This window comes from Podarcis muralis, chromosome 1 (assembly GCF_964188315.1).
Source record: "Podarcis muralis chromosome 1, rPodMur119.hap1.1, whole genome shotgun sequence".
Classification (NCBI taxonomy): domain Eukaryota; kingdom Metazoa; phylum Chordata; class Lepidosauria; order Squamata; family Lacertidae; genus Podarcis; species Podarcis muralis.
Window position 1 is genome coordinate 83,609,460 of NC_135655.1, and position 26,830 is coordinate 83,636,289.

General features: G+C 41.8%; 1 protein-coding gene across 2 annotated transcripts in view; it reads left to right on the forward strand.

Annotated features, from left to right (window-relative positions):
- Positions 1-3,165: 3,165 nt before the first annotated feature.
- NUP160 (nucleoporin 160) overlaps positions 3,166-26,830 on the forward strand; it is a 28,616-nt gene continuing 4,951 nt past the window's right edge. For both annotated transcript variants that reach the window (XM_028740540.2, XM_028740549.2), the window contains exons 1-31: positions 3,166-3,310; positions 3,442-3,550; positions 4,822-5,032; positions 6,012-6,234; positions 6,611-6,695; positions 8,186-8,300; positions 8,611-8,769; positions 9,676-9,753; positions 10,144-10,241; positions 11,145-11,229; positions 11,975-12,043; positions 12,332-12,415; positions 12,772-12,942; positions 13,417-13,516; positions 14,313-14,478; positions 15,299-15,426; positions 15,539-15,699; positions 16,318-16,448; positions 16,622-16,692; positions 17,291-17,447; positions 18,862-18,931; positions 19,773-19,871; positions 20,470-20,589; positions 20,706-20,801; positions 20,922-21,016; positions 21,284-21,380; positions 21,462-21,567; positions 22,578-22,738; positions 24,502-24,562; positions 25,784-25,894; positions 26,481-26,604. In XM_028740540.2, the coding sequence (XP_028596373.2) occupies positions 3,208-3,310; positions 3,442-3,550; positions 4,822-5,032; positions 6,012-6,234; positions 6,611-6,695; positions 8,186-8,300; positions 8,611-8,769; positions 9,676-9,753; positions 10,144-10,241; positions 11,145-11,229; positions 11,975-12,043; positions 12,332-12,415; positions 12,772-12,942; positions 13,417-13,516; positions 14,313-14,478; positions 15,299-15,426; positions 15,539-15,699; positions 16,318-16,448; positions 16,622-16,692; positions 17,291-17,447; positions 18,862-18,931; positions 19,773-19,871; positions 20,470-20,589; positions 20,706-20,801; positions 20,922-21,016; positions 21,284-21,380; positions 21,462-21,567; positions 22,578-22,738; positions 24,502-24,562; positions 25,784-25,894; positions 26,481-26,604 (3,644 nt within the window). In that variant the 5' untranslated portion in view covers positions 3,166-3,207. The remainder of the gene's footprint in view (positions 3,311-3,441; positions 3,551-4,821; positions 5,033-6,011; positions 6,235-6,610; positions 6,696-8,185; positions 8,301-8,610; positions 8,770-9,675; positions 9,754-10,143; positions 10,242-11,144; positions 11,230-11,974; positions 12,044-12,331; positions 12,416-12,771; positions 12,943-13,416; positions 13,517-14,312; positions 14,479-15,298; positions 15,427-15,538; positions 15,700-16,317; positions 16,449-16,621; positions 16,693-17,290; positions 17,448-18,861; positions 18,932-19,772; positions 19,872-20,469; positions 20,590-20,705; positions 20,802-20,921; positions 21,017-21,283; positions 21,381-21,461; positions 21,568-22,577; positions 22,739-24,501; positions 24,563-25,783; positions 25,895-26,480; positions 26,605-26,830) is intronic.

The window sequence follows — 26,830 nt, forward strand, 5'->3', positions numbered from 1 at the left end:
ATCTCTGAAGGTGACTTTCAGTTGGAAGGTATCTCCTGCAGCCATCAGATAACTTTAACATGCATGCAGTGTTCAAAACTCCCATTGTTCTACATGCATTTTGCAACAGGGAATTTCTTAGTACTGCGTCTAAGATTTCAGATTAAAACTGCAGTGTGGAAGGAAACAAGGACCTTCCAGCTACAGGGACTTCCAGCTACTCTGAAGACTGGAGAAGAGACCCTCTTAAGAACATTAAGGGGGTGGACAGAGGAAGGACTAGGCCATACGAAAAATGAACATATCTTTTAGCTGCAGTTCATTCATTTCCAGATTTGTATTCTTGTTATAAAAAAGTGAGCCTAGACATTCCATTGCTGCACCCATAACCTAGGTTTAAGGTGCCATTTAGCTCCTAGCTTCCATATCTCAGTTTCTAACACTATCTGCTTGTGCCCATTCATCAGGACCAGCAGAACGGTTGTCGGAGAGAAAAGGCTGAAATGCTGTAGGGCATGTGTGCCATTGGCACCTCAGCTTCCCTTGTAGACCTGATTTCCTAAATTTCCCATTAGTCCAATGGATAGTCCGGCCTTGAGAAGCATGGAACTAGAAAGGGATGGTCAGGTACAAAGATAGGCAGTGGGAAGGTTGCCTTTGCCTCTCCCTGAGGATATGTGAAATACAGGTGGGTCCACTTAGAAGCTGTCCTGGTCCACCATTGTGTCTCTGTTCCAGCCCAGGGCCTGTTCTAGCTAGTGCCTACGTTCCCAGAAGCAGGCCTTCGTCAGCCACCTGACTGGCACAATAATGCTGCCATTCTGCATAGGAAGACAGGGTGCATTGTACAGCCACAGCCGCCTAAGAGCTGTTCATGCAGCTCTTCTGCCTGAAAGGAAGTATTGTTTGAGATGACCCAGCCCTTCAACCTCTTCCCAACACCAGGGAGGCAGAGCTGCTCCCAGCAGACAGAACAGCGCCATTCAGAGTCCTCCACATCTCCATCCCACAGCAGCTGCTGGTGGCCCTGCCCTCTCTTGGTGCTGTGAGGCCCTAGAACAACAAGGACTTAGGGAGGCAGGGCAGGCTGGACCTTGCCACTGAAAGCTGCACCTTCAGCCATGGAACACACAGCAGAAGGAAGGAGGATGAAATAATCTAAGTGCCAGCTGCTGGTTCTGTGCCCAGTTCCATCCAGAGATTATTCTTGTCAGGACTGAAGGATTGCACTGGTTCATGGTAGTGCTGTCTGGAATGTGTGTCATGAAGTTTAGGGACCACCCAGAACCAAAACCTGGTTCCGAGAAACAGCTCCCAGAATAGCAGAAGAGAAGCATTGGGGAAGGTGGGGAAACTGCTTTTAATTGAGTTTTATAGTTAGGGGACGTGGGTGGCGCTGTGGGTAAATCCTCAGCGCCTAGGGCTTGCCGATCGCATGGTCGGCGGTTCGAATCCCCGCGGTGGGGTGAGCTCCCGTCTGCGGTCCCAGCTCCTGCCCACCTAGCAGTTCGAAAGCACCCCTAAAGTGCAAGTAGATAAATAGGTACCGCTTTATAGCGGTAAGGTAAACAGCGTTTCCGTGTGCTGCGCTGGTGCCGGCTCGCCAGAGCAGCTTCGTCACGCTGGCCATGTGACCCGGAAGTGTCTCCAGACAGCGCTGGCCCCCGGCCTCTTAAGTGAGATGGGCACACAACCCTGTGCGAAGCACTCAGGCAGTGCTACATGATCCCATATTTTAACATACAAACTGTGTTTTGTAGGAGGTGTATTCCCTTTCCAACAGCCTGTTAATTCTACTTGAGGCACTGCCAATAACACTGCTAGTAATTTTTTATGCTTAATTTCCTCATTAACCTCACTTTTGATTGACTAGAGTGCCAACACTGGTCCAACTGAAGTTTTTTGCTAGTAATCTTAACCAGCTCTAAGAACACTTCCTCTGAAAACTTGTTTGCAAAAGGACAGCTCCACCACATGTAGAATAGTGATCCTCTCTCAGCCCATCCCCAGCTGCATGATGGTAACACTTATTTGCCATGTAGGGCAGTTTTAGAGGAATTCTAAAAGGTGGATTCCTGGATTCTCACAAAGATAGTGTATAAACTGGGAGGGGGAGTTAGTCTACACACTATCTGATTCACTATATTCAAACTCTCTAAAACCATTCTTCCACACCTTCTTAATGTCATCTGTCATGTCCATTACATGCTGTTAGGGAGGATAACTTTTGGCAATAACCATGCCAATGAGAGCTATGTTGCAGGTGAACATATCCCAGGCTGGCTGCTGTTCCTGTGGCACAGATGGCCATGACAGGCAGCACCACTGCAGGTCCAGCCCTACTGCTTCTTACTCACCCTGCAAAGATACCCTTCCTCAATCAAAACCCTCTCTTTGAATTCTAAAATATATTTGAATTTTTTAATTAAAAAACAAACTGCTTAACTTTGGCTGGATTGTGTCCTACCATTTTGTGACCTAAACAAACTATAGCAAACTTTAGAGAGGAAATGAATGGTCCTCTTCTCTGCTGTCAAAGATAGCTCAAGGGCCTCTTTTTTGTAAATGTCCTAAACTACCTGAGTGGCTCCTTTTCCCATGTAATTTTTTTAAAAAATTATAACAATAAAACAACACTGAAACTCTTATTACAGTGAGAAACTGTGATACTTCTAACAACAATGCTTCTAAGCAGACTTGCATTGGTTACATTAAGGTGGAATACAAAAAAGGCCATAATCAGGTAAAGGTGTCTCGCCACACCCTGCAAATTAACATAGGGAAGGAACGGGACCCGCGTCTCCGTGAAGCCATCTGCTTGCATTTCCCCCTTCGCTAGCTTACACCACTGAATTCATTTTTCATCCAAGTCTGCCTGGCTGCCACTCTTTGCCGACCTGGTGCCTTCCAGAGGTCTTGGACTACAACTCCCATCAGGCCCAGCCAGCAGATGTTTCGACGGGAAATGCAGTCCAAAACATCTGGAGGGGCGCCAGGTTGGTCAAACCTGCTCCATAAAATGCCCCTTCCCTATTGCGCCTGGTCTAACTGGACGGGCGTCTGGCTGCGCTCCTTGCCCAGAAGTCGCTCCATCTAGTCCTTCGCAGGACAGAGACCCCTCAGGCCACCTCTGCATCCCATGATTCACCGCGAAAGCAGGCTCTGTTCGGCCGCGCCCCCTAACCACTATCCCGTGATCCACTGCGGCTCCGCGCGCGGGAAGGGAAGATGGCGGCGGCTGTCGGGCTCCCGGAGCGGGGATATTTGGAGCTGGTGGGCGCAGAGCGGGGAGCGCGGCGCCGGGTTCGCGAGCTCGTGTTCAGCCTCCCAGGTAGCGGCGCCCGGCCAGGGAGCGGGCGGCGGACGTGGGTTGCTGGGCGGGTGTCATTGCTGTTGCACGCATGGTAAAAGTCACGCTGCTCCTGCCTGGCTGACGTGCCTCCTTTGCCTTGTCCCTCGCAGGCGGCGGCTCGTCCCTCACGCCCGTTCGCTACGCCGACAGCGCCGGAGGATTCTGGTACCAAGAAAACGCGCAGCTGGGGTCTGTGACCAGGAACCGCTTCATCCACTGGTGAGTGGTCGGAGGACGTGGCCTTGCTTCTGCAGCCCACCCGCCAGTCAGTGCCACGGATCGGATCCTGCCCTCTCACTCCACTGGGAGAGGTTGGGAAGAGTGGAGGAGTTGCCATCCGCTTTGGCCGGCCTTCCCCTTCAGGCATCTTCTTCTGATGCCTGATCCCGTTCAGCATGTGACTAGGGTGATATAAACCAGATTATCTTTTTCTTTTGGTTTTGATCTGTTATTCACTAGTGAAGTGTTTTGAGCCGTTGGCTCTTCCAGAGCAGAACTAAAGCAAGCTAACAGTTTAAAATGCCCTTTTTAACGCATTAACCTAGTGCAGTTATGAACAGAATGGTATGGCAGCACCAGTTGCAGCTCTATGGGAATTCTAAAGTTGGGGTATGCTGAGGAAAGCTCCACAACCAAAAACGTTAAGGCATTAAAATGAATGACAGGTGACTTGAGCAGTAATTGACAGTAATCTTTGATAATAACTGTATGTGACAGCAAAATGGTCATTGAATTTGAAATTAGAGAGTTCTATGAATGGGTACCTCAGTAGTGCATGGAAGGTTGTATGAATTACAGTTAGGGCATGGGGAAGCAGTTTGAAGAAACAGCTGCATGATTATGTAGGAAGTGAGAAGGACGAATTAGCAAATGAAGCTGTATTGAGGAGCAAAGGCCCACAAAATTCATTGAACCACACTATAGAACTATTGTTTTTTAGTGCTGTCTTGGTGAAATACAGGGCTAGGTCAGCTATGCATCTAACCATGGAGCTCAGTAGCCTCACACAATTATGTTCCCAGTGTGTCTATCTCTGCCTCCTAGCAACTCCTCCAGCTGTTTGTGCCTTTTGGCACTAGGTTCATTCCCAGTCTTGTATAGTTATTCAAATATTCCCCGTTCTGGCTTTGTGAAGGGGGAGAAGATTAAAGTGATGTTGAATCTCATAGTTGTATTTTGTGTTTGCTGCAGTATTAAAATAGTTTGATTGAGATGTTTTAGTTTGATTGTGCTGTATACCTTCCTGGACTTCCAGAAGAGGAAGGGCAACCTACAGCTTTTCCTCCTTGTGTACCACTGCACACTGGTGTGCACTGCATGCTCTTTGTATGCTTGCAAAATCTAAGGCATATAGAAATACAGGTAGCACATATATCTGACTCTTGAGATTTGCTTCTTGGAGCCATTGCCTTTCCACCATGCAAATACTGGGTTAATTGTACTCTGTAAACCTATAATTCCTGTATGTATTTACTTGTTTTCTTTTGCAGGGCTACGTCAGGTGGAACCTTGGAATTGGTAGAGGAATCCCTTGATATAAACCTTTTGAACAATGCTGTTCAGCTCAAATTTCAGAATTGTAGCCTCTTACCTGGAGGAGTACATATATTTGAGACCCAGAATAATGTTGTTATCTTGATTTCAACCAATCAGACAGTACATAGGTTGATTTTACCACACCCCACTCGGATGTATAGGAGTGTAAGTAACCTTTTTTCAAAAATTCTAAGAGTGTGAATTAACAATTAACAAGCAAATTTTTAATACACAGACAAAGCTATCATTTTGGATTGTGATTGCATATACTGTATAACATCTTCAGTTCAGGTAATACACCAAACTATGATTTGGAGTGTCAGAAACAAGCCCCAGGCTTGTCTCTCACCTCGTGTTTAGATTCTTTCTTATTTAGTGTTAATCATAGATGATTATGATGTCTGAACTGGAAAACTATGGCTAACCCTTGAACCCAACTCATTCATAGTGTAAGGGTTGATTCTGGTTTGAAGGGCAATCACTAACTGCAGGCTGCTGATTTGGACATATGGTTTTATAGATTCTGAACTGACCCTTTCCGGGAATGGGCTGTGAAATATTCTGTAATGTATTTATTTTTGTAATGTATTTTTTTTGGCCACATGTTTGGTTGCATTTTTTATATAGAAAATTAAAGAAAATCTAATTTTCAAATGTTTTTGTTGTTGCAAATTCATGTTGAACAATTTGCTGGGTAAAATTTTGGTATGGAGCGAAACATATAGATAGTGCAAAGTAATCTTGTCTAAGGTAAAATGCACTGAGAAGGGTCATTGGCAGAGCCCTTGTTGGCATGCACCAGGTCTTGGCTTAAATCCCTGGTGTCTCCCATTAAAAGAATTACAGGAGCAGATCATGTAAAAGTCCTGTTCCTGAGATCTTAGAGAGCCACCAAAATACACAATACTGGATTAGCTGAACAGTCTGACATGGTATAAGGCAGCTTCCTATGTTCCTTTGATTGCTTTGAAGAAACTGCTTTTGTCTAATGTTTCCTTTGATACCATTTTTCAGACACTTCTAGGTCATATGTTACAAGAGGAATTTGAATAGAAAAGGCATTTCCTATTTGACTTTTCCATGTTCATACTTCAAATTTATATTTCTTATTGATAACTAAGCTTATTGGGGATTTTCTTAATAGGAGCTGATCACAGAAAGTCATGTACAGTCAGTTTTCACAGATGTTGGAAAAGTTCATTTAAGAGATCCTTTTAACTATTGCGTGATTCCTGCAATCCCTGGTCTGTCAACTCATTCCACTGCTTCAGCAGCTTGGCTTACCAGTGATGGAGGAGCCCTTTTTGCTTTGCCATCTGCATCTGGTGGGATTTTTGTCCTTAATCTGCCACCTCACAATACTCATGGTAAGTATAGAAGCTGATCTATTTAAAGTTGCTTTGCTTTTCAGTTATAAATCTCATAAACTGCACATCGAATAAGAATTTAAAGCAGGTTTAAAATATTTTCTAATGTGCATAAGGCAATTGACTCCCCATATCCGCAAAACTGTTCTAATTGAGAAGTGTGTGCTGTACTAATTGATTAAACTAAGGGAACAAAGACAGCAGCAGAACCTGCTTTTGCAATTTTGGACACTGTCAATTAATGTCTCAAATCAGTAGTCATTTTGTCTTGAATGATTCCACATGGGACTTCTGAAAGATTATTCATCTGATTTAGTTACTGTTGTGCGCCATATATGCATGCATTATTAATAAATCATTTTTGTTTTGTTTTTAGGAATGGTTTCAACTCTAGTCGTGGAGTTGAAACAGAGTTCAGTCATGCAGCGCTTGCTTACAGGTTGGATGCCAACAGCTATCAGGCTAGTATTTTGATGGCAAACAGAGCTCTTGAAGTCTCTACAGTAGCCAGTGGCATAGTTGGAACAAGCTTGAATGAGCACTCTGCCTGTTATTCATTGGAGGATATTTCTTTTCAGCAACCAAATGAGCTAACTAAAATCTATTGTACCTAGATTTTCAGCCAGGTCTTTGTTGTTTAGTCGTTTAGTCACATCCGACTCTTCGTGACCCCATGGACCAGAGCACGCCAGGCACTTCTGTCTTCCACTGCCTCCCGCAGTTTGGTCAAACTCATGCTGGTAGCTTCGAGAACACTGTCCAACCATCTCGTCCTCTGTCGTCCCCTTCTCCTTGTGCCCTCCATCTTTCCCAACATCAGGGTCTTTTCTAGGGAGTCTTCTCTTCTCATGAGGTGGCCAAAGTATTGGAGCCTCAGCTTCACAATCTGTTCTTCCAGTGAGCACTCAGGGCTGATTTCCTTAAGAATGGAAAGGTTTGTTCTTCTTGCAGTCCATGGGACTCTCAAGAGTCTCCTCCAGCACCATAATTCAAAAGCACCAATTCTTCGGCGATCAGCCTTCTTTATGGTCCAGCTCTCAGCCAGGTCTAGAAGTGTAATTAATTCTTGGAAGTGTAATGTGCTTTTTTCTTAGGTGGCTCTCTTTTCTAAACAAGCATATTAAGTTAATCTTGAAATTGTTCCTGTCGTCTCAGATCTGGACAAAGCAAAAGGAATGAACATGTTTTGAGGGAATAAGAACCTGCAGAAGACAGTCAGCCTTTTCTTTTCCGTATGCAGGCGAGAGATGCTGTTGGATTCAGTACTTCAGCTACAACTGCATGTAGCAGAGGTGTTCCAAATCTGCCCATAGTCCAGTGGTTAGAAAGTGTGTATGTTTGACTGTTTTTCACACTTCCCTACTTTTTAGTAAGAAGGTTGCATCCTTTTTTATTTCCAGACATGATGACTATTGTTCAGAGAGCCTGTGTGGCTAGTGTTAGGTTTGGAAGTAAGAAATTCTCTACTCAGCCAGGTGACTCAGCAGGTGGTCATCATTATCTCTTAGCCTAACCTATCATAGAGAAGAGTTGTGAAGAGATAATTCTGATACACTGAGGAAGTGTGGAACGGAAATCTGACAAATTCATGCCCTCAAACTTTGGAGGCTAAATGGCTGCATTGTGATTGATGGTTGCTTGGAATATTTAGAAGAGTAAACGTCGTAACTTTTATCTTGAAAGGGGTATGGTTTTATTATATGCAAAGGTAATGCTTCACCATAAACCAGGAATGGCGAACATAATCTGACTGGTGGGCCAGATTCCTATCTCCTCTATACCTCATGGGACATGTTTGACAAGGTGGGTGGTGGTATCCACCTCTCAATCATATGATGTCACCATGACATCAGGTGAAGATTTGGCACTTCTAACTTTTAAATTCTTGTAAATTCTGTCCTTTTTTTTGTTTTGTTTATTATATATATAATTTAGTTTAAATCTTTTCCAGAGGAGACCAAGGTCCTTCAGAGCTTCCTGTTAGCTTGTCTGTCCACTGTCGTGAGCATGATGCCCTCCTCTTCGCACTCTACCAGGATCATAAACTTCGAATGTGGTCTTACAAAGTGAGTGTGAAATGCTAATTTCTGATAGAATACTGTTGTCATTGCTGATGGTTGATTATTCATATAACTAATGATACTTTCCAAATGTTGGTTTTCGGCAACATGTCCCTTTGAATATGCAAGCTATATTAATTACCTTTTCTGTGGTCTGCTGTGAACATGCACAACCTTCAGATCTGTATCCTTTACTGTAAAGGAACACACGGTAAAGTATCTGTCTAGTATATCAAGCTGCTGTTTTGGCAGGCGTGTTTAAAGCATTTGTCCCATTTGCAGATTGTGTTACTTATCTGGCTTCTTATCTTGGCAGGATCAAATGTGCCTGATGGTGGCTGATATGTTGGAATTTGTGCCTGTAAGTAAGGACCTAAGACTTGCTGCTGGGACTGGACACAGATTACAGCTGTCTTATTCTGAGACCCTGGGGCTTTACATTGGTGTATACTTGCATGCACCCAAACAAGGACAGGTACTTGAATTGTCTTATATTCGTAGAATTTTAATTTGCTGTTAAGTTGAGAGTCAGGGAGCTACTAGTATGACCCATCAGTTTCAGAGTTTATGTGGATAAGAAAAGTTTTCTTCAATAATTTTAAACATGTTTTGTCCAGTCCTGGAAGTTTACAAAATGACATAGTTTTTGATCCTGGATTAAAAGATCTTGCTGACAATTTCAAATGTCTTTTGCTTTAAAAACTGGGAAATAATAGCTCCTTGATACTTGATAAGATGTATTTTGATGAAGTGCTTTCAGAAGGACTTATCAAATATATTGTTCCAGGGAAGAACAATTTCTCATTTCCTTCTATGGCAGATAATTCATTGGTGTAGTTTTTTGGGGGGGAAATGTGGAGACTATTTTCTGGAGATGCAGCATACAGGATTGGTGCATTTCCTGTCTTGAGTCCCAAACCCAGTTTTCTGTATCAGTTTTCTTAGATCTCCAAGCTTTGCAAACAAGAAAGTAAGGTGAAGAAGGCTAGAGAAAAAAGGAAATGGAAAGCACTATGTAGGTGTCTGCAGAGGACAAAATTACACTTTACATAAAGGGGTACTATGTCTCCTATGCCTTGGGCATGGAGGCATTCCATTTCAAATGCACCTGTGGTATCTCCATAGGGAACCTATTGCTCCTCCTCAGAAAGAGAAAGTCTGAAAAGTGAATTAATTGCTAAGGATGTCCTCTTCTCTACAAGTGCTAAAACAACCAACTTAAATAGCATCTGTTCAACTTGATTTTCACAGTCTAGTGCCATTACTACATCCTGAATGGTTACTGGGTATTATAATTAGAGAACTGGAATATAAGGATTGTCTAAAATAGTTTACAGTTTTATTTTCACTAATGACGGAATCATTTTATTTTATTTTGCAGTTCTGTGTCTTCCAGTTGGTCAGCACAGAAAGTCAACGCTATAGTCTTGATCACATATCATCACTGTTCACTTCTCAGGTGGGAATGAATAAGATTTACATTAAAATGAATGTGTCTGTCAAGAAACATCCACTCTGCACTGATAGGGGTCAGTAGAGTACTGTCTTCCATTCCATCTTCCATTCTATATGAGATCAAGCAACATGATGTGATGTTGGAGAGAAAGGGATGTGTGTACCTGCCTCCTGTTATATTCAGTTACTTCTGATCCATGGGATCTTCTGTGTGTAGCCCCAGTATTTGTCTGCTAGTAATAAATTAAAAAATTATTAGTTTTTATAGATTCAACAAAATATAAGTTCTCTCCATTGTACTGTTATTATTTAGTTTCATTCTCTTGAGTACATTTAGGTTTGAAAATCATATTCACTGTTCTAATCCACTCGTTGTGGTATGTTTTTAACTTAGGAGACCCTTGTTGACTTTTCCTTAACTACTGCTGAGATCTGGGCACTCTGGCATGATGATGAAAATAGAACCACTGTGAAATACATCAATTTTGAGCAGTAAGTTTTGTCCACCTGTAGTGTAACCATGAGCAGTAAATTGGGTGAGGAAAAAGTTACTTTAAGCCCTGAATCCAAATTAAAAAGGAGATTCTCTCAACACTAAGAGGTGGCAGATGGATACTTCAAAGAAAATAACTATAACCTATGCTGGCACTTCTAACAAGGATTTGATACCTATTGATGAAGCATGGAGTTACCATATAGTTCTGCATAAGGCGTTTCTGGATGGCTAAGTAGTTTGACAAAAGATCAGGGGAGCCATGTTTATAATACTTAGGATGGGCTGTGAGCAGCATGCAGGCTTGCTCAGGCAGTTAGTTTCATGCTTCACACCTGTTTAAGCTAAGAGGTGGCGACACAAGGTGAAAATTGAAAAGGAGATTTCTCTGTCTTCTGGTAGACTTGACATGTCACAGGAGCTCTTAGACTATTTGTTGAAACAGCCAGCAATTATATGTGTCAGCCGTCTTGGAGAAATGGACAGAAGCTACATTGTCTGGGGATGTTGTGGTTTTGAAGGGTCATACACTGGACTAGCAGGGCCAGCATCACAGAAACAGGAAGACTTCCCTCCATTTTGTAGGTGGGAGGAAAATGACTGCATTTGGAAAGCTGCAGAGCTGCTGAAATACAGTCCCTTAGATATCCCACTTTGCATTGAGGGGAGGGGACGATGATAGTCTCTGTGTGTGCATACACACATGTCCATGTAGGGGAAACCCACGTCAACAAACTTTCATCTGTTTTTAGTTTATAATTGTAGGTTTGTGGTGTCATGGGTCAAAAATATGGAAGATGTTGGTTATGTTTAATTGTTCATAGTTATATATATTTATTTATTCTACTTGGAAGTAGAACTATAAATGTAAAGTTGGCTAAAATGGTCCAGTCTTGTTTTAGCAATGTTGCAGGTCAGTGGAACCAAGTCTCTGTGCAGCCCCTGCCACCTGAAGAAGTGGATATTAGAGATGACCAGGACCCAAGGGTGAGTTCTTCAGATTAATCAATTATGAATTTGAATGGCAAAACACAGATGAGTAGCACTTGTATGAATCCCTAAAAGTATGAACATTGCATATATATGGGGGGAAAACAAATCTGTGTGCTTAGTTGCTAAGAAGGAAGACCAGTGAAATGATGGATCTTTAAAAGAAGGCATTCTCCTTTTTTAAAAAAAAATTGTTAGATTAGTAGTGTCAAATATGCATTTTGTTTGGTCTGAAGTGCAAGACTCTTGGCTTTGACTAATTGATGTGTAAACTTCGTGTTCTCTCTCTCTCTCTCTCTCTCTCTCTCTCTCTCTGTGTGTGTGTGTGTGTGTGTGTGTTTGATATTACTCTTGGTGCTTCTTGTGTCCCAAAGTGTCTGAAAGCAAGATTCCTTTGGCCACCAGAAGCATGCCTTGTTTTTTTAAGTTCTTTTTTTTTGTTTTGTTCAAAGCTTTGTGTTTCAGAAATGAACAGTGCATCAATTTCTACACTTCGTTTTACTCTTAGTTTCAAGGTGATTTCTTTCTTTCAAGGTTTAGGCAGCATGTGTGGACCTCTAATGTATTAACAATTTCACATAGTTAATATATAGTGCACATTGGAAATTGTCATTTAAACTGAAGTTGAGCAGTTGCTAGAACATAGTCATGGGACAATATTTGGACGTAGCTGTTAGTGGAAGGGAATAAAATGAATCACATGATCTGCTTGGGAAATAATTAATTATGCTGACTCTTACAGGAAACATTTACAGAGGCCATCTTCATGCCTGGACAGTTCACAAATGCGGCTTTGCTTAAAGCTTTACAGGTGAGCAGGAACATCAGCATTTGTTGGGGAGTTTCTGGAAAACCATTACAACTTACACTCACAAGACAGTTGCACAAAATGGCAAGATAGGCAGAAGGGCAGAGCACTCCTCTGTTCTGCTCTGCCAGTTCACAGCTACAGTGGCCTACTGTCAGCAGTCATCTACATAGAACATTCTTTTTGACACTGCTTGGCATTCTGTTAGAATTCAAGTGTGAGATCTGGTAAGCCCTGGCACTATGTGCTTTTAGGTTTAATGGTGAGCAACCTCTTTTAATTTTCCCTTAGATATTTTCTCAAAGAGCTGAGCACCTCACAGACCTGTCCTGGGATGAGCTGAAAAAAGAAATTACTATAGCTCTGGAAAATGAGGTAAGAGTTCCGTTTAGTCTTTGCCCCTCTTGTTGCTTCAACAGGATTACCTTCATTCTTGAATTCTTATTTCATTGGTTCTTTGTAATAATTGTGCTTATATTTATGTGTTCGTTTTAAGATAGGTCAAATAATGCTCTACTGTTGCAATGCTAGTTTTTAGGGTGGTATCCAATCCAATGAAGTACTTCTGGTAGGGTTAGGTTTTCCATGTGTGTCTCCCTAGAACAAATTATGGGGGCACATGGGGAGAGGAGAGGGAGGAAATTACCTTTAGCAGCCAACACCCTTGATTTAGCAGAACTGCTCCTTTGGATAGCTAACCTTCGGTCTGTGTTTTTGTTCTTGCTTTCCAGTTCCAAGGAAATGTCACTGAGTATGAATTCTCACAAGAAGTATTTAGACAGCTGCAAATAGAATTTTGGTCAAAATTCTATGCTTACTGTGTTCAGTACCAAGAAGAACTCTCACGCCCACTTGCACTTCTCTTGAATCAATGCACTAGCATGGTGTGCCTGCTTAAAAAGGTGAGAATCAGGTTAGAAAGAGGCAAATTTCAGATATTTATTTCATAGAGCAAAATGGGCCTGTCCAACTCAGGCAATGGCCCTAACTATTGTGGACTTAAGTTTCAAGAGCTCTCAGTAGTGTGTAATTATAATTTTATGCAATAAATGTGGCAGATATAAATTTATATGGTTTATTTGTTTTACATGGGACTTTTTCCTGAGCAAATGTTGGTTAGAAATTCAGATGGTCCGTAGTTTCAATAAGGATCTGAAAATCACAGAAGCTGCTAAAAGATAGCTAGTTTGAGCTTTTCCTAAATTACAGTACACTATTTTGCCATTGTATCTTTGAATATTTATGATGCTGAGAATGTGGACTACTCTATGGGCATTTCCCCCCTTCAGAATGTTGCTTTGAGCTTTCCATGTAAGTAAATCATCTTTTTGTGGTGTTTGAAAACTAAATGATGAGTGTATCTTCTCCCCACACAGGGATACCTGTCTTTTCTTGTGCCCTGCTCCCTAATGGATCACCTTTACCTTTCGCTGGATGAACAACTGGTGAATGAAGTTGAGAGCACTGGCTTAGAGGGTAAGAGAGAGTGAGCGCACGAACCCACTATAAGATGTTGTCGGCAGAGCAGAATTTAGAACATAGTCTTTACATTTATTTTTTTAAGTGTTTTATTTTTCTGATAAATAGCCAGGATCCAGAAAGCCACTCGCATCAGGCTTGCACTACTGCAGTGGAACTTCCAAGTTCTCAAAGCAAAACTTTACTTACATGGAAAATAAACTGCTTTTGTAACCCTGCTCTGTTTTAAAAGCAATTTACCATGTTAGCATGTGGAGCTTTTGCTCAAGAAGTGTAAGCATAAAGGGTCTCTGGGCTCATAGATCTAATTTCTCACCTCTTTGGATTCCTGCCCATGTTGGTTATTTTCAGTTAGTCATATCCTAGCAGGTAACAATAACCTTGGTGCATCTCTCTCCAAGAACTTTTAAGGAATCAGTTCATGATCACTTTCCTAGAAGCACTTGCCTCATGTCAGTGGGTAAATGGATAAATTGAAAGGCTGGATTGAGAGTTTTAAATCTATTGATGTTTCAAAATCATGCACTGTGGGAGAGTAACATAACTAGAGAGCAACATAACTAGGGAATTTCATTCTTGGTACTTCTTAGGTGTCCTGTTGACTTTAGTAAGCACTAATGAAGTGATTTTTTTGTATTTTGCCCATGGATAGAATGTGCAAGCAGGAAGAAAGTATATTCTTAACTGGTTTTATCCCTGCTTTTTCAGCATAGTTGGCTTTTTTATTGTGATTAAAATATATACACACACACATTCTCTGAAATAAGTTCTAAACAACACCTTTTCATTGTAGAATCTGAATTTTCTCATGATCTTGTGAGTCTTGTTCAGTGCCTTCGGTTAATTGGTGAATCAATTTCTGTGGAGATGGCACTAACAATGGAAATGGCTTGCTGCCGTTCCCAGCCGCCAGAGAGAGCTGCAGGACAGATCCTTCATGACTTGATTGCTAATGACACGTAAGCATGCACTATGAGCAAAGTAGGCCATTGATAAAAAATGATTTTCTCACTCCCTCTACAGCATTTAGCTGATTGGATAAGAGTGTGGGTGTGTGGGTGTGTGAGTGAGAGAGAGAGAGATAGAGAGAGATATTTCTAGCCACAAGGTTCTAGTAGCTGTAGTTCTCAGAAAATGGGGGCTCACTATTCATTCCCCGCAGAGGCAGCACAGTTGATAACCCTCCCTGTGGAGAAATGTCCTTCCAGATTTTAGGCCCTGCCATCTTCAAGAGAGCAGTGTTACACACCAAGGCCTAAGTTATTTTTCTGTCAGAGCTGAGAGATTCAGCCTTCAATTTCTTTTTTTGTTAAAAATGTCCTCAATCTCACTGTTCCCCTCAGACAGGTAAAAACACTGTATATCTCCAGCTGAGGCCCAAGACAGTTTGAACCAAGGCCACACTACAAGCAAAATCCCTAGGGTCCCTGTGCTTAAAAAGTAGCCATATAAATTCAAACGTTGTACAGTGTTTTTGTTACTTCATTTTTCTATTAAGAGTTTTTATATACTGCCTATTACAATCTGTCTCAAGGTAGTGTACCAATTACAGTCAGCTGATTGCAATAGTTTGTTCCAGATTACTTGTATCTTACAATTTCATGTTCCTCAACCCGAGGGTGTCATAGCCCATGAGACAGCGTGTGGAAAAATTAGTTGTAGGATGCCACATATAATTCTTAATAGGGTGGATAGTGTGTCTTCTGTATCATGTTTACTCCCTCATAACTGAATAAATTATCAATATATTTTATGATAATTTTTCTGGTTTCCTTGAAGAGAGAATCTAATAGAGGATATTCACAGTAAATTGCAAGAGATCAAAAACCCAATTGATGCTATTGGGGTGCTTATCCGGGAAATGGACTATGAGACAGATGCAGAAATGGAAAGAGGACTCAATATTGGTGAGAGAACTGTGGCTCTACTCTCCCTCCCCACTAACATTTTGATTCAATGAAAGCTGCTTATGTCAGTAGATACATATATTTTTGCCTTTTCTCACCTTTCTTTCTACAGTCCAACCCCTAAATGTGCGCATGCATCTCTCACAGCTCTATGGTAGTAGCACAACAGTAAACATGGTGTGTCGGTGTGTGTACAAGATGTCCATGACTCGCTTTTTGCTTTGTCGGGACTTGTTGATTTTACAGCAGCTCTTGCTACGGCTTGGAGATACTGTGAGTATATTGGAACAAAGTTGACTGTATGACCTCAAGCAGTACAATTCTTACATCATTAACTGAACAGCATGCTTTTTTTTGCCAGAGAAAATGGGTGTTGAATAATAACGGAATGGTTACAGTGGTTGCTGAATGGACATTACCGTTTAGCTGTCAGGGTGCACTGTGTTACTGACGCAACTTTCTTGGCAGCCAGGAAAGAACTTGGGGGCCAAAACGTATCTTGTCACAGAGCAGCATGTCTGAATCCAAGCCATTATTCTTATTAACAAGAAGGAGCTTCAACTTAAGATCAGATAGTAATGTCATGTTTCCAACACCAGCTGCTTACTTCAGTTAGATAGGCTCTGGGTTGATTTTCCTTCAGTCCCATTCAACACACTTAAAATAGCACTCCTGTCTTTGGCTATCTTGCTTTCAATATTCGTTGGCTTCATTCCTCTCCTTTCTAGCAACTGCTTAGGGACAGCCCTGAAGATATTGCTATAGCAAAATCAAAATGGGGTATAAATGTCTATATGTTGAAGGGGAGGATAATACCACAAGGATTTTTGCATCTTTTCTGAATAATGTGAAAATACTTGGCCATTGACAGCTATTATGTTGTGTTTTTAGGTATTGGGCGGAGGCCAGCTATACCACACTCAACAGAACTTGCTGCATCGCACATCTCATTTGATATTATCATATTACCTGATCAGGTGGGCAAGTCAACGCTTGGCATCAGATGTTCCAGTTGATGAACTGTAAGTTCTTTACCTATAGTTTGTAATTAATATGATGGATGAAGTAGGCGTGGCCATTCTCTTTTCCTATAGCGAAAAATAGGCATTTTGTTTGATAATGGCAAGCAGCTAATTTGGACAGGTTCTGCTCAGGACTTTTCTGTCTGATAAATATTTTTTCTTGGTTTCTTCAGGGAATGTAACCTACAGCATCTTTCTGTATTAAAACTGACAGATTCTACAACTATAACACCACTCAAGCTAGGTAAGAAATTAAAAGCTTTTTGTCTCTTTTTGGTTGTAAGTATGTTCAGTGACAATACAAGGCTTTGCTAAAAGATTAATCATGTTTATAGACATCAGTTCTCCAGTGCTCAGATTAAAATACTTTAAAGCAAGATAGTGCTGAAATCGTTGCTCAGAGAACCTAAACTGCTATAGCTCATGGGCCGTTTTTAACATTAACCCAGCCACCTTTACCAGCAGTCATTAGGCTAGATTTTTATTTTAAAATTGTTGGAATTTTCCAAATTTAAAGTATCCTACGTGCCGTATTTCCTATGCCTAGATTTTTCAAACTCGAAAGTTATATAGATAGCTAGAAAATCTGGTCTTTACCTGTCAAAACAGTTGGTGTTGTGTCTAAAAATGCAAAGTACATCTTAAGTAAGCAAAATCTAAAAATAGGCATTTAAGTTTACAGCCTTTCTTCCCTGCATCCCACTTGGATTTATTAGAAGCGGAATATAGAAGTTAGTATTAGGGAAACCATTAAATTGAAGAGTCATGTACAAAACATGTTTATGGCATTTTCTCATTGTTTAGAGATATTGATGCAGACAACATCTTTTAATCTGTTTTAGTGTCCAGCCCTCAAACTATCGTGGAGCTGTTCTTTCAGGAGGTAGCCCGAAAACACATAATATCTCAACTGTTTCCACCTAACGCAGCCTTGGATGAGTCAAGTTTGAGTTGGCCTCAAATGTTTTCTGCAATTTCAAGTTATCTCCTGCAGTTCTTGTATCCTTCAGTTGCAGCTTCTGCTTGAAACGGTGGACAGGAGCTATGCTTTCTTCTGTTCCTCTAGTGCGGGGATTCTTAAACTTTCTACCCCGGGATAAAAATTAACTGGGGCCCTCCAAACACAATGGGCAGGGGCGGAATCAGCAGACAGAGGCACAGTTTGGCATAACCAACTGACAGTTACTGACATTCTATACTAATCTTTTGCAAATTTCTGAAATTCTTTGCTCCAGTGATTCCTCTATGGCAGGGAGTTACAGTTCAGTTTTATTCAAGTAAAGTACAGAAGTTAGGTGGAATTCATCATTGTGCTCATTCAGTTCTTCTTGTGCAAGCATTCCAGCTTGCCAAATGTATCCTCCCTCCCTGCATGCTCTTCTGGGGGTTCTCTAGGATCCCCCCCAAACCAATTGTGAGGGTGCCTGTGGGGGGAGCCCCGTTGGCAAGGTGTGAAGCCTTTGTGCAGGGCTTCCACTCATGGGGCTGGTTAGCCAAATCCTGCCCATAGCTGCAGAGGCATGACTTGGCTTCCTCACTTTAGGCACAATTTTATGATCTAGAGCAGGGGTAGTCAACCTTTTTATACCGACCGCCCACTAATGCATCTTTGTTGATGGTAACATTTCCTTACCGCTCACCAGTGCTCGATGGAAGGAGGATTCAGCTTCTGCCGTACAACCCCCTACTGCCCACCTAGAATCCTAAAATGCCCACTAGTGGGTGGTAGGGACCAGGTTGACAACCCCTGATCTAGAGGCTCCTCCTTGCTCTTTTTACATTCACTTTTCACTCCTCTGTGAGTTTCCCTCTTTTTCACCATTCCTTTCTTCCCAGTTTATTTTTTTTTAATGGTTCATCTTACTTGCTAATCCCCCCTCCCTCCCTTTCCTTTCAGAGGGTTGGCAGCAAGGAAAGAGGACTGAGGTATGAGACTGTGTGTGAGAGAAGTGGAGGGATCAGAAGGCACAAGAGAAGCTCCAAGCACTTCTCCCTCTCTCTGTCCTTTTGACTCCCGTCTTCCTGTTCTTCCTCTTCCTTCCCTCACACTAAGCCTGCTGCACTGCCCAACTCTTGTCTATTTCCTCTTCTCCCTTTCTGTTCCTGCCCTCCAACTCTGCATGCTACAGCCTCACTCTCCAATCAGCTCCTGCTCCCATGCATCCTTATGATTGTACATGTGAGGAGCTGCTGTTCGTGGTATTGATTCATTCAAAAGACTACAGCACAGTCAAGGGACAACCAAAATGATCAAGAGGGTGGAGCAATTCCCCTGGGAAGAAAGATTGCGGTGTTTGGGACTTTTTAGTTAGAAGAGAAAAGGCGAGGAAGACGTGATATGATAGAAGTTCATAAAATTAAGCCATGGTCTTGTCATCCATTCAAGAACCTATATTCCTTATGCAGTCTTCAGGTGGCCAAGCAATCCTAACTTCCTCTTTCCGGAATGTTTGATGGGGGCTTGTCAGTATGCTCAATTGCAGGTGAGATCTTTATTTGTGAAATCCTTTACATTAATATTTAAAGGATAGAAGGAAAATACTTACGTAGATCAGGTGGGAGCCTGGTTGAAAGCTAGCCCTGGTTTTGTATGCAGGGGTGTAAAGGGGCAGCTGATGGATCATTGGTACATATGGTGGGATGTTATCTAGAGATTAACTGAGAATATGAGCAGCAACTGGGGTTCATCTTGGGCATGTCTTATGAGCAGAGTGGGAAGCCGGTTTTGGAAAATTGTATTAAATTGAACTAATTTGGCAAGATTTATAATAATTTTGAAAATCTATAAAAGTAATTGGCAAAAAGAAAGCTAGCACTGGTTCAAAGCAATGGATTAGCTGCGGGGAAGGATGCTATGTGCATGCTGCCCTAAAATCATCATCATCATCATCATCACTCAAAGGTAGCCCAGGTAAATCAGGCAAATGGATCAAAACTGGATATTATGGAAGGGATTCTCAATCCAGTAGAGGCTCCCACTGGCTGAATTGGGGAGGCCATTTTTACCGACCCCCCTCACCTACAGTTACAGCACAAACTCCCATGTTTTTCTATAGGTTCCCCCAAAGGTATGGAGCAGAGGTTGGGGGGGCAGGGGTGTTTGAAAATGCCTCTCTTCTCTCCCCACTATACCACTGGGAGTATCCTGTGAACAGAGTTAATCTCACAGGAACAGAGGATCCAAGCCTAAATATCTAGATCGGAATCCAGCCTAGCTGCTTGCCTGTTCATGTTTTTTAATTGGTGTGCGTTAAACAATATCTGTCTGAGTACAGTGGGAAGTAAGACATTGATTTGTCTGATTAGTGGATGTTTGTATATTAGGAATATATTCGTTTTCTGGGACCTTGGTGCCATGTGAATATGGGGTCATGCTGTTTTATGATGGGACGCTGCTACCTTGTTATGGGAGAAGGGCACAAGGTAAATTCTTATTTCTCTAAAACATATAAACATTTTATTGTTTGAGTTGAGAAACAAAAGGAGAGAAGTTGGTTAGACAGTAGTCATAGCTAGAAGTGAGAGATTCTCAGCTACTTTTAAGGATCTTGATGTCTGCAGAGTGCTGTAGATTTGACAGCTTTGTTCTAAAAAGGAGCAAAATATAAAATAAGTGTCAATTGTGTTACCAATTTAGGCTTTATTCAGATGAATCTGTCTACTGCTTTCCTAGAGTCAGATGCTTTGCTGTTCATTTTCGGCCTTCAGTGGCAGCTTTGGGTGGGGGGTGTATGTGTGCATGGACTGTTCCTAGTAATAGTTTTTAGTGGTATCCATGTTGAGTTATAACGTGTAGTGATTTGATAACCATAGCATGCACCTGCGTGCCATTTTGGGACTGACGCTATTGACAGTTCCTCAGAATTCCAGATGTAACCACTGGCCTAAAAAGTTTGGCAACCTCTGACATACAGTATGGAATTGATAACTGTAGCAAAACAATATGGAAGTGATCCCAGTTTATTCTGTGCTTCGGACTAATTTGTCCCAAGCCTTGGTTTAAGTTCTTTTTTTCTTTCAGGCTCTGGACTGTTTCTGTGAAGCAGCCTCAGAAGTTGGAAAAGAGGAGTTTTTGGATAGACTAATTAGATCGGAGGATGTTGAAATGGCTTCAACCCCAAGGCTACAGTACTATGACAAGGTATTTTTGTTTCCAAGCTTCTAACCTTTCTTGTAGAAGGGGTGGCATAACATGTACTTAACATTTTCACAAATAGTTCAGGTAAAACATTCTTGGCTGTATATTCCCCTCCCTAGGTTCTGCGTCTTCTGGATACCATGGGTCTACCTGAACTGATCATTCAGTTGGCTACCTTAGCAATCACAGAAGCAGCTGATGATTGGAGAAGCCAAGTAAGGAATTAAGTTTTGCTGTTATGGGATGCGTGCCCTTCTCATCCAGCATTTGTTTGTGCCACCACACTAATTTTCCAGCTGGTTATAGATGGCTTAACTACCATATTTGTATTGCAGGCTACCCTGAGGACATGTATTTTCAAACACCATTTGGATTTAGGACATAACAGTCAAGCATATGAAGCCATGACCCATAACCCAGATTCTAGCAGGTAATACTTCATATATTTTAGGCATTGATATACCTTATTTTTATGAATCAAGTGCCAACCACAGGTGGTTGAGGTTGTTTTTGTTGTGTTTTTGGCCCTTTAAAATACCCTGAAAATATTGCCAAGGTTCTAAAGAGCTGTGCTTTTCTAATTTAAGACATTTATATACTGTTTAAATGTGTACACTGCTTTAAAATGTGAAAAACCAGTCCACAGAATTCATAGTCCATGGTAGCAAAGAGTTACCTCTTTCTTTCTCCCTTCTAGGCAGCTGGATTGTTTACGGCAGTTGGTGGTAGTTCTCTGTGAACGCTCCCAGCTCCAGGATCTTGTGGAGTTCCCCTATGTGAATCTCCACAATGAGGTAAATGGTCTCCTTTTGTTAGCAGTAAGGTAGTGGTATAAGGAAATCTTCAGCTATGTCTAACTGTTGTTTGTATTATAGGTTGTGGGAATAATTGAATATCGTGCTCGGGCAGTAGATCTGATGACACATAATTACTACGAGCTGCTATATGCTTTCCATGTTTATCGCCATAATTACCGGAAAGGTATGACAGATTATATAAAAGAGAAAATTGCACCACCTGTTAAAATGTCAATTCTTGTGGTATTGAATCAGATGATTATTTGTTTCCCATTAATGAGCAGTCTGTGCATGTGGTGAAAGAGTCCAGCCATGATAGCTAATCTATGCTAGAGCAGGGGTCGGCAACCTAAGGCCCATGGGCCATAAGCGGCCCACGGGGCTTGTTTAACCGGCCCACAAGCCGCCCCCGAACCGAGCCACCCACTCGGCGAGACCCCGCGCACTGCGCTAAACCAGCATGGCGCGGGGACTCACTTCTGCAACGCTGGAAATCGTGTCTGCGCATGCGCAGACGTCAGAAATTGTGGGCACGCATGATCTGGCCCATGGTGGGATCTCCACTGGAGTGAACTGGCCCAGGCAAGGTAGAGAATTAGAAAAGCCAAGTCCTAAACCCCATGTTTCTGTGATAAACACTAATGTGAGGGCCATGAAGGGGGGAGTATTCGCAAGGGAGAATGGTATGTGAGAGGATGCTCAACTCTTTTGCTGCCCACTAATTCTCTACTGCATATATGCCCCAGGTGTATGATTGGAACTATATATTTACTGAATATGTTCTTAGTTGAATGGGAAAAGTATATAATAGAAAAATATCGGGTGTTTTTGAAAGCTGAACGCCACGGTGTAGGCTATATATGCATCCACGCTAAACTGCAAAACTCAGATTACTTTGAGGGAAGGCAGGGCAGTTAAACTAATACAAAGCTGCTGTACCCTGACTTCATCCATTTATTTTCTCAATACTGACAACCTTTAAAATTAGGAATATCTCCTGCTCTAGTGTCCAGCTCTGAAGCTTTACAAATTTTAATTTCTCTTTTGGTTGGTTTCTCCTCATCTCCACTAGATTATAGGTGATTTTCAAGTTGTTTCTACTTTAAGTTCCTACTACAACCTGTTCTGACATGAAGCTGTTATATTTCAGTTGGGGAAGAGGTGACTGTTGTATTGTCTTATTTCTTTCCTCAGCTGGAACAGTGATGTTTGAATATGGAATGCGCCTTGGCAGAGAAGTCCGTACCCGCTCTGGACTGCAGAAGCAAGCAAACTGTTACCTTGCAGCTCTTAATTGTTTGCGGCTCATTCGCCCTGAATATGCATGGATAGTGCAGCCAGCTTCTGGTGCAGTGGTATGAAACATCTCCTTTTTTCAATATTTGATCTCACTTAGATTATTAGCAGTCTCTTTTTCATGAAGACCTTGGCTGCTGTTTGCAAGTACAGTGGTACCTCGGGTTAAGTACTTAATTCATTCTGGAGGTCCTTACTTAACATGAAACTGTTCTTAACCTGAAGCACCACTTTAGCTAATGGGGCCTCCTACTGCTGCCGCACCGCCGGAGCATGATTTCTGTTCTCATCCTGAAGCACTATTTCTGGGTTAGCGAAGTCTGTAACCTGAAGTGTATGTAACCTGAAGCGTATGTAACCTGAGGTACCACTGTATGTTTAAGATAGCAGCAACCTCTGTCACACTGCCTGGTTCACAGATCACATTAAATCATGTGTAACTCTAGTTTGACACAGATTTGCAGTGTCCTCATACAGAAGTACTCAGAAATTCCTGCTTTGCTTCTCCCACACTCCTAGTCATTGTGCCCTGGGAGCAACAAAGTGAAAACTTTGACTTGTCATGTCATTCAAACCCAGGCCCATGATGTGATTCTCCCAAAACCAGCCTTTCTCAGCTTTGGGTCCCCAGATGATGTTGAACTACAACTCCTATAATCTCTGACGAGCTAGCTAGGGATGTGAGTTGTGGACCCACAATTGAGACAGGCTGCTCTAAACAAACCACAAGCAGTAGCAAAAAAAAAAAAAAATATTGCTTACTGCTCATGGTTTATTTGGTGGAAACAAACCATGTGCCCAGCTTCAGATAAGATGACAAGCCAATCTTTGTGGTTTGTTGCTCCCACCCAGTCTGGTGGGGGAGGAGCGGTGGCGATTTTAAAGCAGTGTTCACTACAATGCAGCTTGTTCACATTAAACAGTTATTAAACATAAATTGGTTTAACATAATGTGCAAACACAGCCAGTATGTCCACTGCTAATTCTTGTGCTGACGTCCCAATAAAAAATAATTAGAAATAAAGTAGCTTGTCTAGTACAGTGGAACCTTGGAAGCCGAATGCCTGTAAACTCAAAAGTTTTGGCTCCCGAACGATCGAAAACCAGAAGTGATTGTTCTGGTTTTCGAATGATTTTGGAAGTTGAACGTCTGGCACGGCTTCTGCAGCCTCCGATTGGCTGCAGGACGCTCCTGCAGCCAATCAGAAGCTGTGCCTTGGAAGTTGAACGTTTTGGAAGTTGAACAGACTTCCAGAACGGATTCTGTTCGAGTTCCAAGGTACGTCTGCATTAGCATTTCATTGGATGCAGGCAAATGGTTACACAGCTATTATAGATATTCATAGGGTTATATTCAATGTAGCATCCAACAAAATGTTCCATCAGCTCAAGGATTTCTCCTTGTGCAACTGAACTTAATCCCCCCCCCCATTGCCCTCCCCCACATGCCCCCTAGATCTGTTCTGAGGTTTCCCCAAACCTTCTAGAGCAGATTTGGGGACATGAAGAGAGGGGAATCGCATTGCACTAGCACTAATCTTTGCACTAGCACAACTATTCTGCCCATAGTAATGTTCACTGAATAAAAATATGCAGAATAAGCAGATATGCAAATTTGCTTCCTTTGCTTAATTGATTCCGACTACAGAATTTGCCATTTTCTTGCAAGTCAAACTGAGGGTGTCACTTTGCATGTTTCTGCACTGAAATCTTGGGGGAAATAGACAGAATCCTGGTGGTGCTTAAACACTAGTGAAGATGTTGTAGAGACTGAAGATTTGTATATCCAGTTGTTTAGAGTGCTTATCCTATCTCACACTAGTATGAACGTCCAGGAGCATCCCCCAAGAGAAGTCATGATGGAGAGTGTGCTGCTGCCCCAAGTGAGTCTTCTGCTGTTCCACTTTCTCAAATGCAGATAATTCCAAATGTCTACTCTTAAATTCCGATCAACCAGCTTAATTTTTCTGACTTACTCGCTTTCCAGCTTATGTTTGGTTAGTTTTGATTCATGTTTGCAGGGCATTTGCCTTTAGTCATGTCCCTTCCTATCTTCCCATATCCTCCCATATCTTGTCTACATCTTTTTATCTGTGTTATGCTAGTTATCTGGGATGTCTCCTTGATATGCGAGAGTCTGGTGCACTGGTTTCTTACCCACATAGCTCAGTATTTTGAATTGATGGCAATAATTGTGCAGTAGACAGTGTTGTCTGAGCTGTTGTTGGGGGCAGAGTAGGTATGAGTTATGAAAATACAACCACTATTCTGGAGGGCCAAAAGGGCACAGGATTGGCAAGTTAAGAAGACTCCTGTATTTTCATTAGTGCTGAGTGATTCTCATCACTGCAGCACTACAGGAAGAAAGGATATAGGAACTTTACAGCCTATGATCTTAAAGGCATTTCTTAACACAGGAAGGCAGGGAAACATATGATAATCTTTTGGGCCAGCCATGTGACCCTAGATTCCTCCTCCAGTTCTTTCCCTGTTTTCACCCTGGACTTAACCTTTTTCCTCCAGCTCGCTTCAGCCTCCTCTGGATGTAACTCTTTACTTTGAATCTGTGTGCATTATTCTTCTATTTCATAGCTGCAATTGGTGTTAGTTTTGGAACGCCTTCAGCATCTGTCTTATACTTTCAACTAACATAATTAAAGGAAGAGCCTTGGGTCACATGGCTGGCCCAAAAGACTATCATCTGTTTCATTGCCTACTAGGGTTATTGGTGGATATAATCCAGCATATTTGATGTCTTGCCCTAGTTAGAACATTCATGGTAAGGGCCCAACATTCCTATTTATGATAATACCAAAGAAAATTCTGGTGTCCTTGTTCAAATAGGAAATCAGGATAAATATAAATATTAATTTGCAAATGACTTTAATACATCCAGTTAATCAGCTGCCCCCTTATAAAGTTGATGATTAGTGGGAAACCTTTTATGTGCAAAATGTTGGGGTTGACTAAAAGAAAGCTAGTATAGTAGCTGTTCATCACTCAAGAGCAGAATTTTGCCTTTATATTGCCTGGTTTAACTTTAAATTCTCAACAGTAGACTCTTGAAGTTGGCACATTGTAAATAAATGATTATTTTGGTACAGCGGGAAGTCGGATTGAAATCTTGGAGCTGCAGGATTTGGAAAAAGAATGTGTGCTGGCTCGCATACGGCTAACTTTAGCACAACATGATTCAACAACAACTGCTATTACAGGTAAGCTCAGGATTTACGTTCATACTACTTGGCTTAATAACTGTACAGAGGGTGAGCAATTTAATCTCTGTGTGGGAGATCAGTAACCCACAAGAAATGTATTTCCACATCCTCCTGTTGCTGTTTGTAGGATGTGGAATCCAATCTTAATTTGTGAAACACTCACTACCATTATTATGCTGCTGCTACATTTGCAGCAAGAGGAGATTCTGCTAAATAGTGTTCTGTGATCTCATATCCACAGTAGGCATGGTCTACTCAATTATGAGAGAGAAGGCGTGTGGCTTTGCATCTATAAGAACTGAATGCTGCAATTACTCTGTATACAATCGTGCCAGATAGAGTTGTATTAAATAGAGCGCTAATGTTAAAGTTCCATAAGTGGCCCTTAATCTGTTCTGTGGGTTCACTCATCACCCCAGAGTGGATTTGGGGGTGGCAGCACACACGTGGGGGAGGAGAAGGGGAAATCCCCTTGTGCTTGTGCTAATCCTTGTGCTAGTACAAAAAGTTATTTGAATATCGCCCACTTATATACATATGTGTGCGGTTGAGATGATGTCATTCTGTTATGTTATCTACCCAGGAAACTCATCCCCCAAGGAGCTGGTAACCCTGTTGGTTCAGGCTGGTCGTTTTGACACTGCCATTTCTCTCTGCCAGACCTACAACTTTCCCTTAACACCTGTGTTTGAGGGACTTACTTTCAAGTATGTAACATATTATTGGACTTAAGTACATAATGTGAGTAGTGAAATATCTATTGATCTTTTGGAAAAAGTATATTCAGATTTGAAAGTATGTACTTTTTAAGTGAAATGATATACTCTTGCTTTAACACTATGTCTAAGCCCGAGTAATATGAGAATGTGATATGAAGTGGGAGTGATTATGGCAGCATTGAGGCTAGAGCATTTGATGTGTTCTTGCTCATAA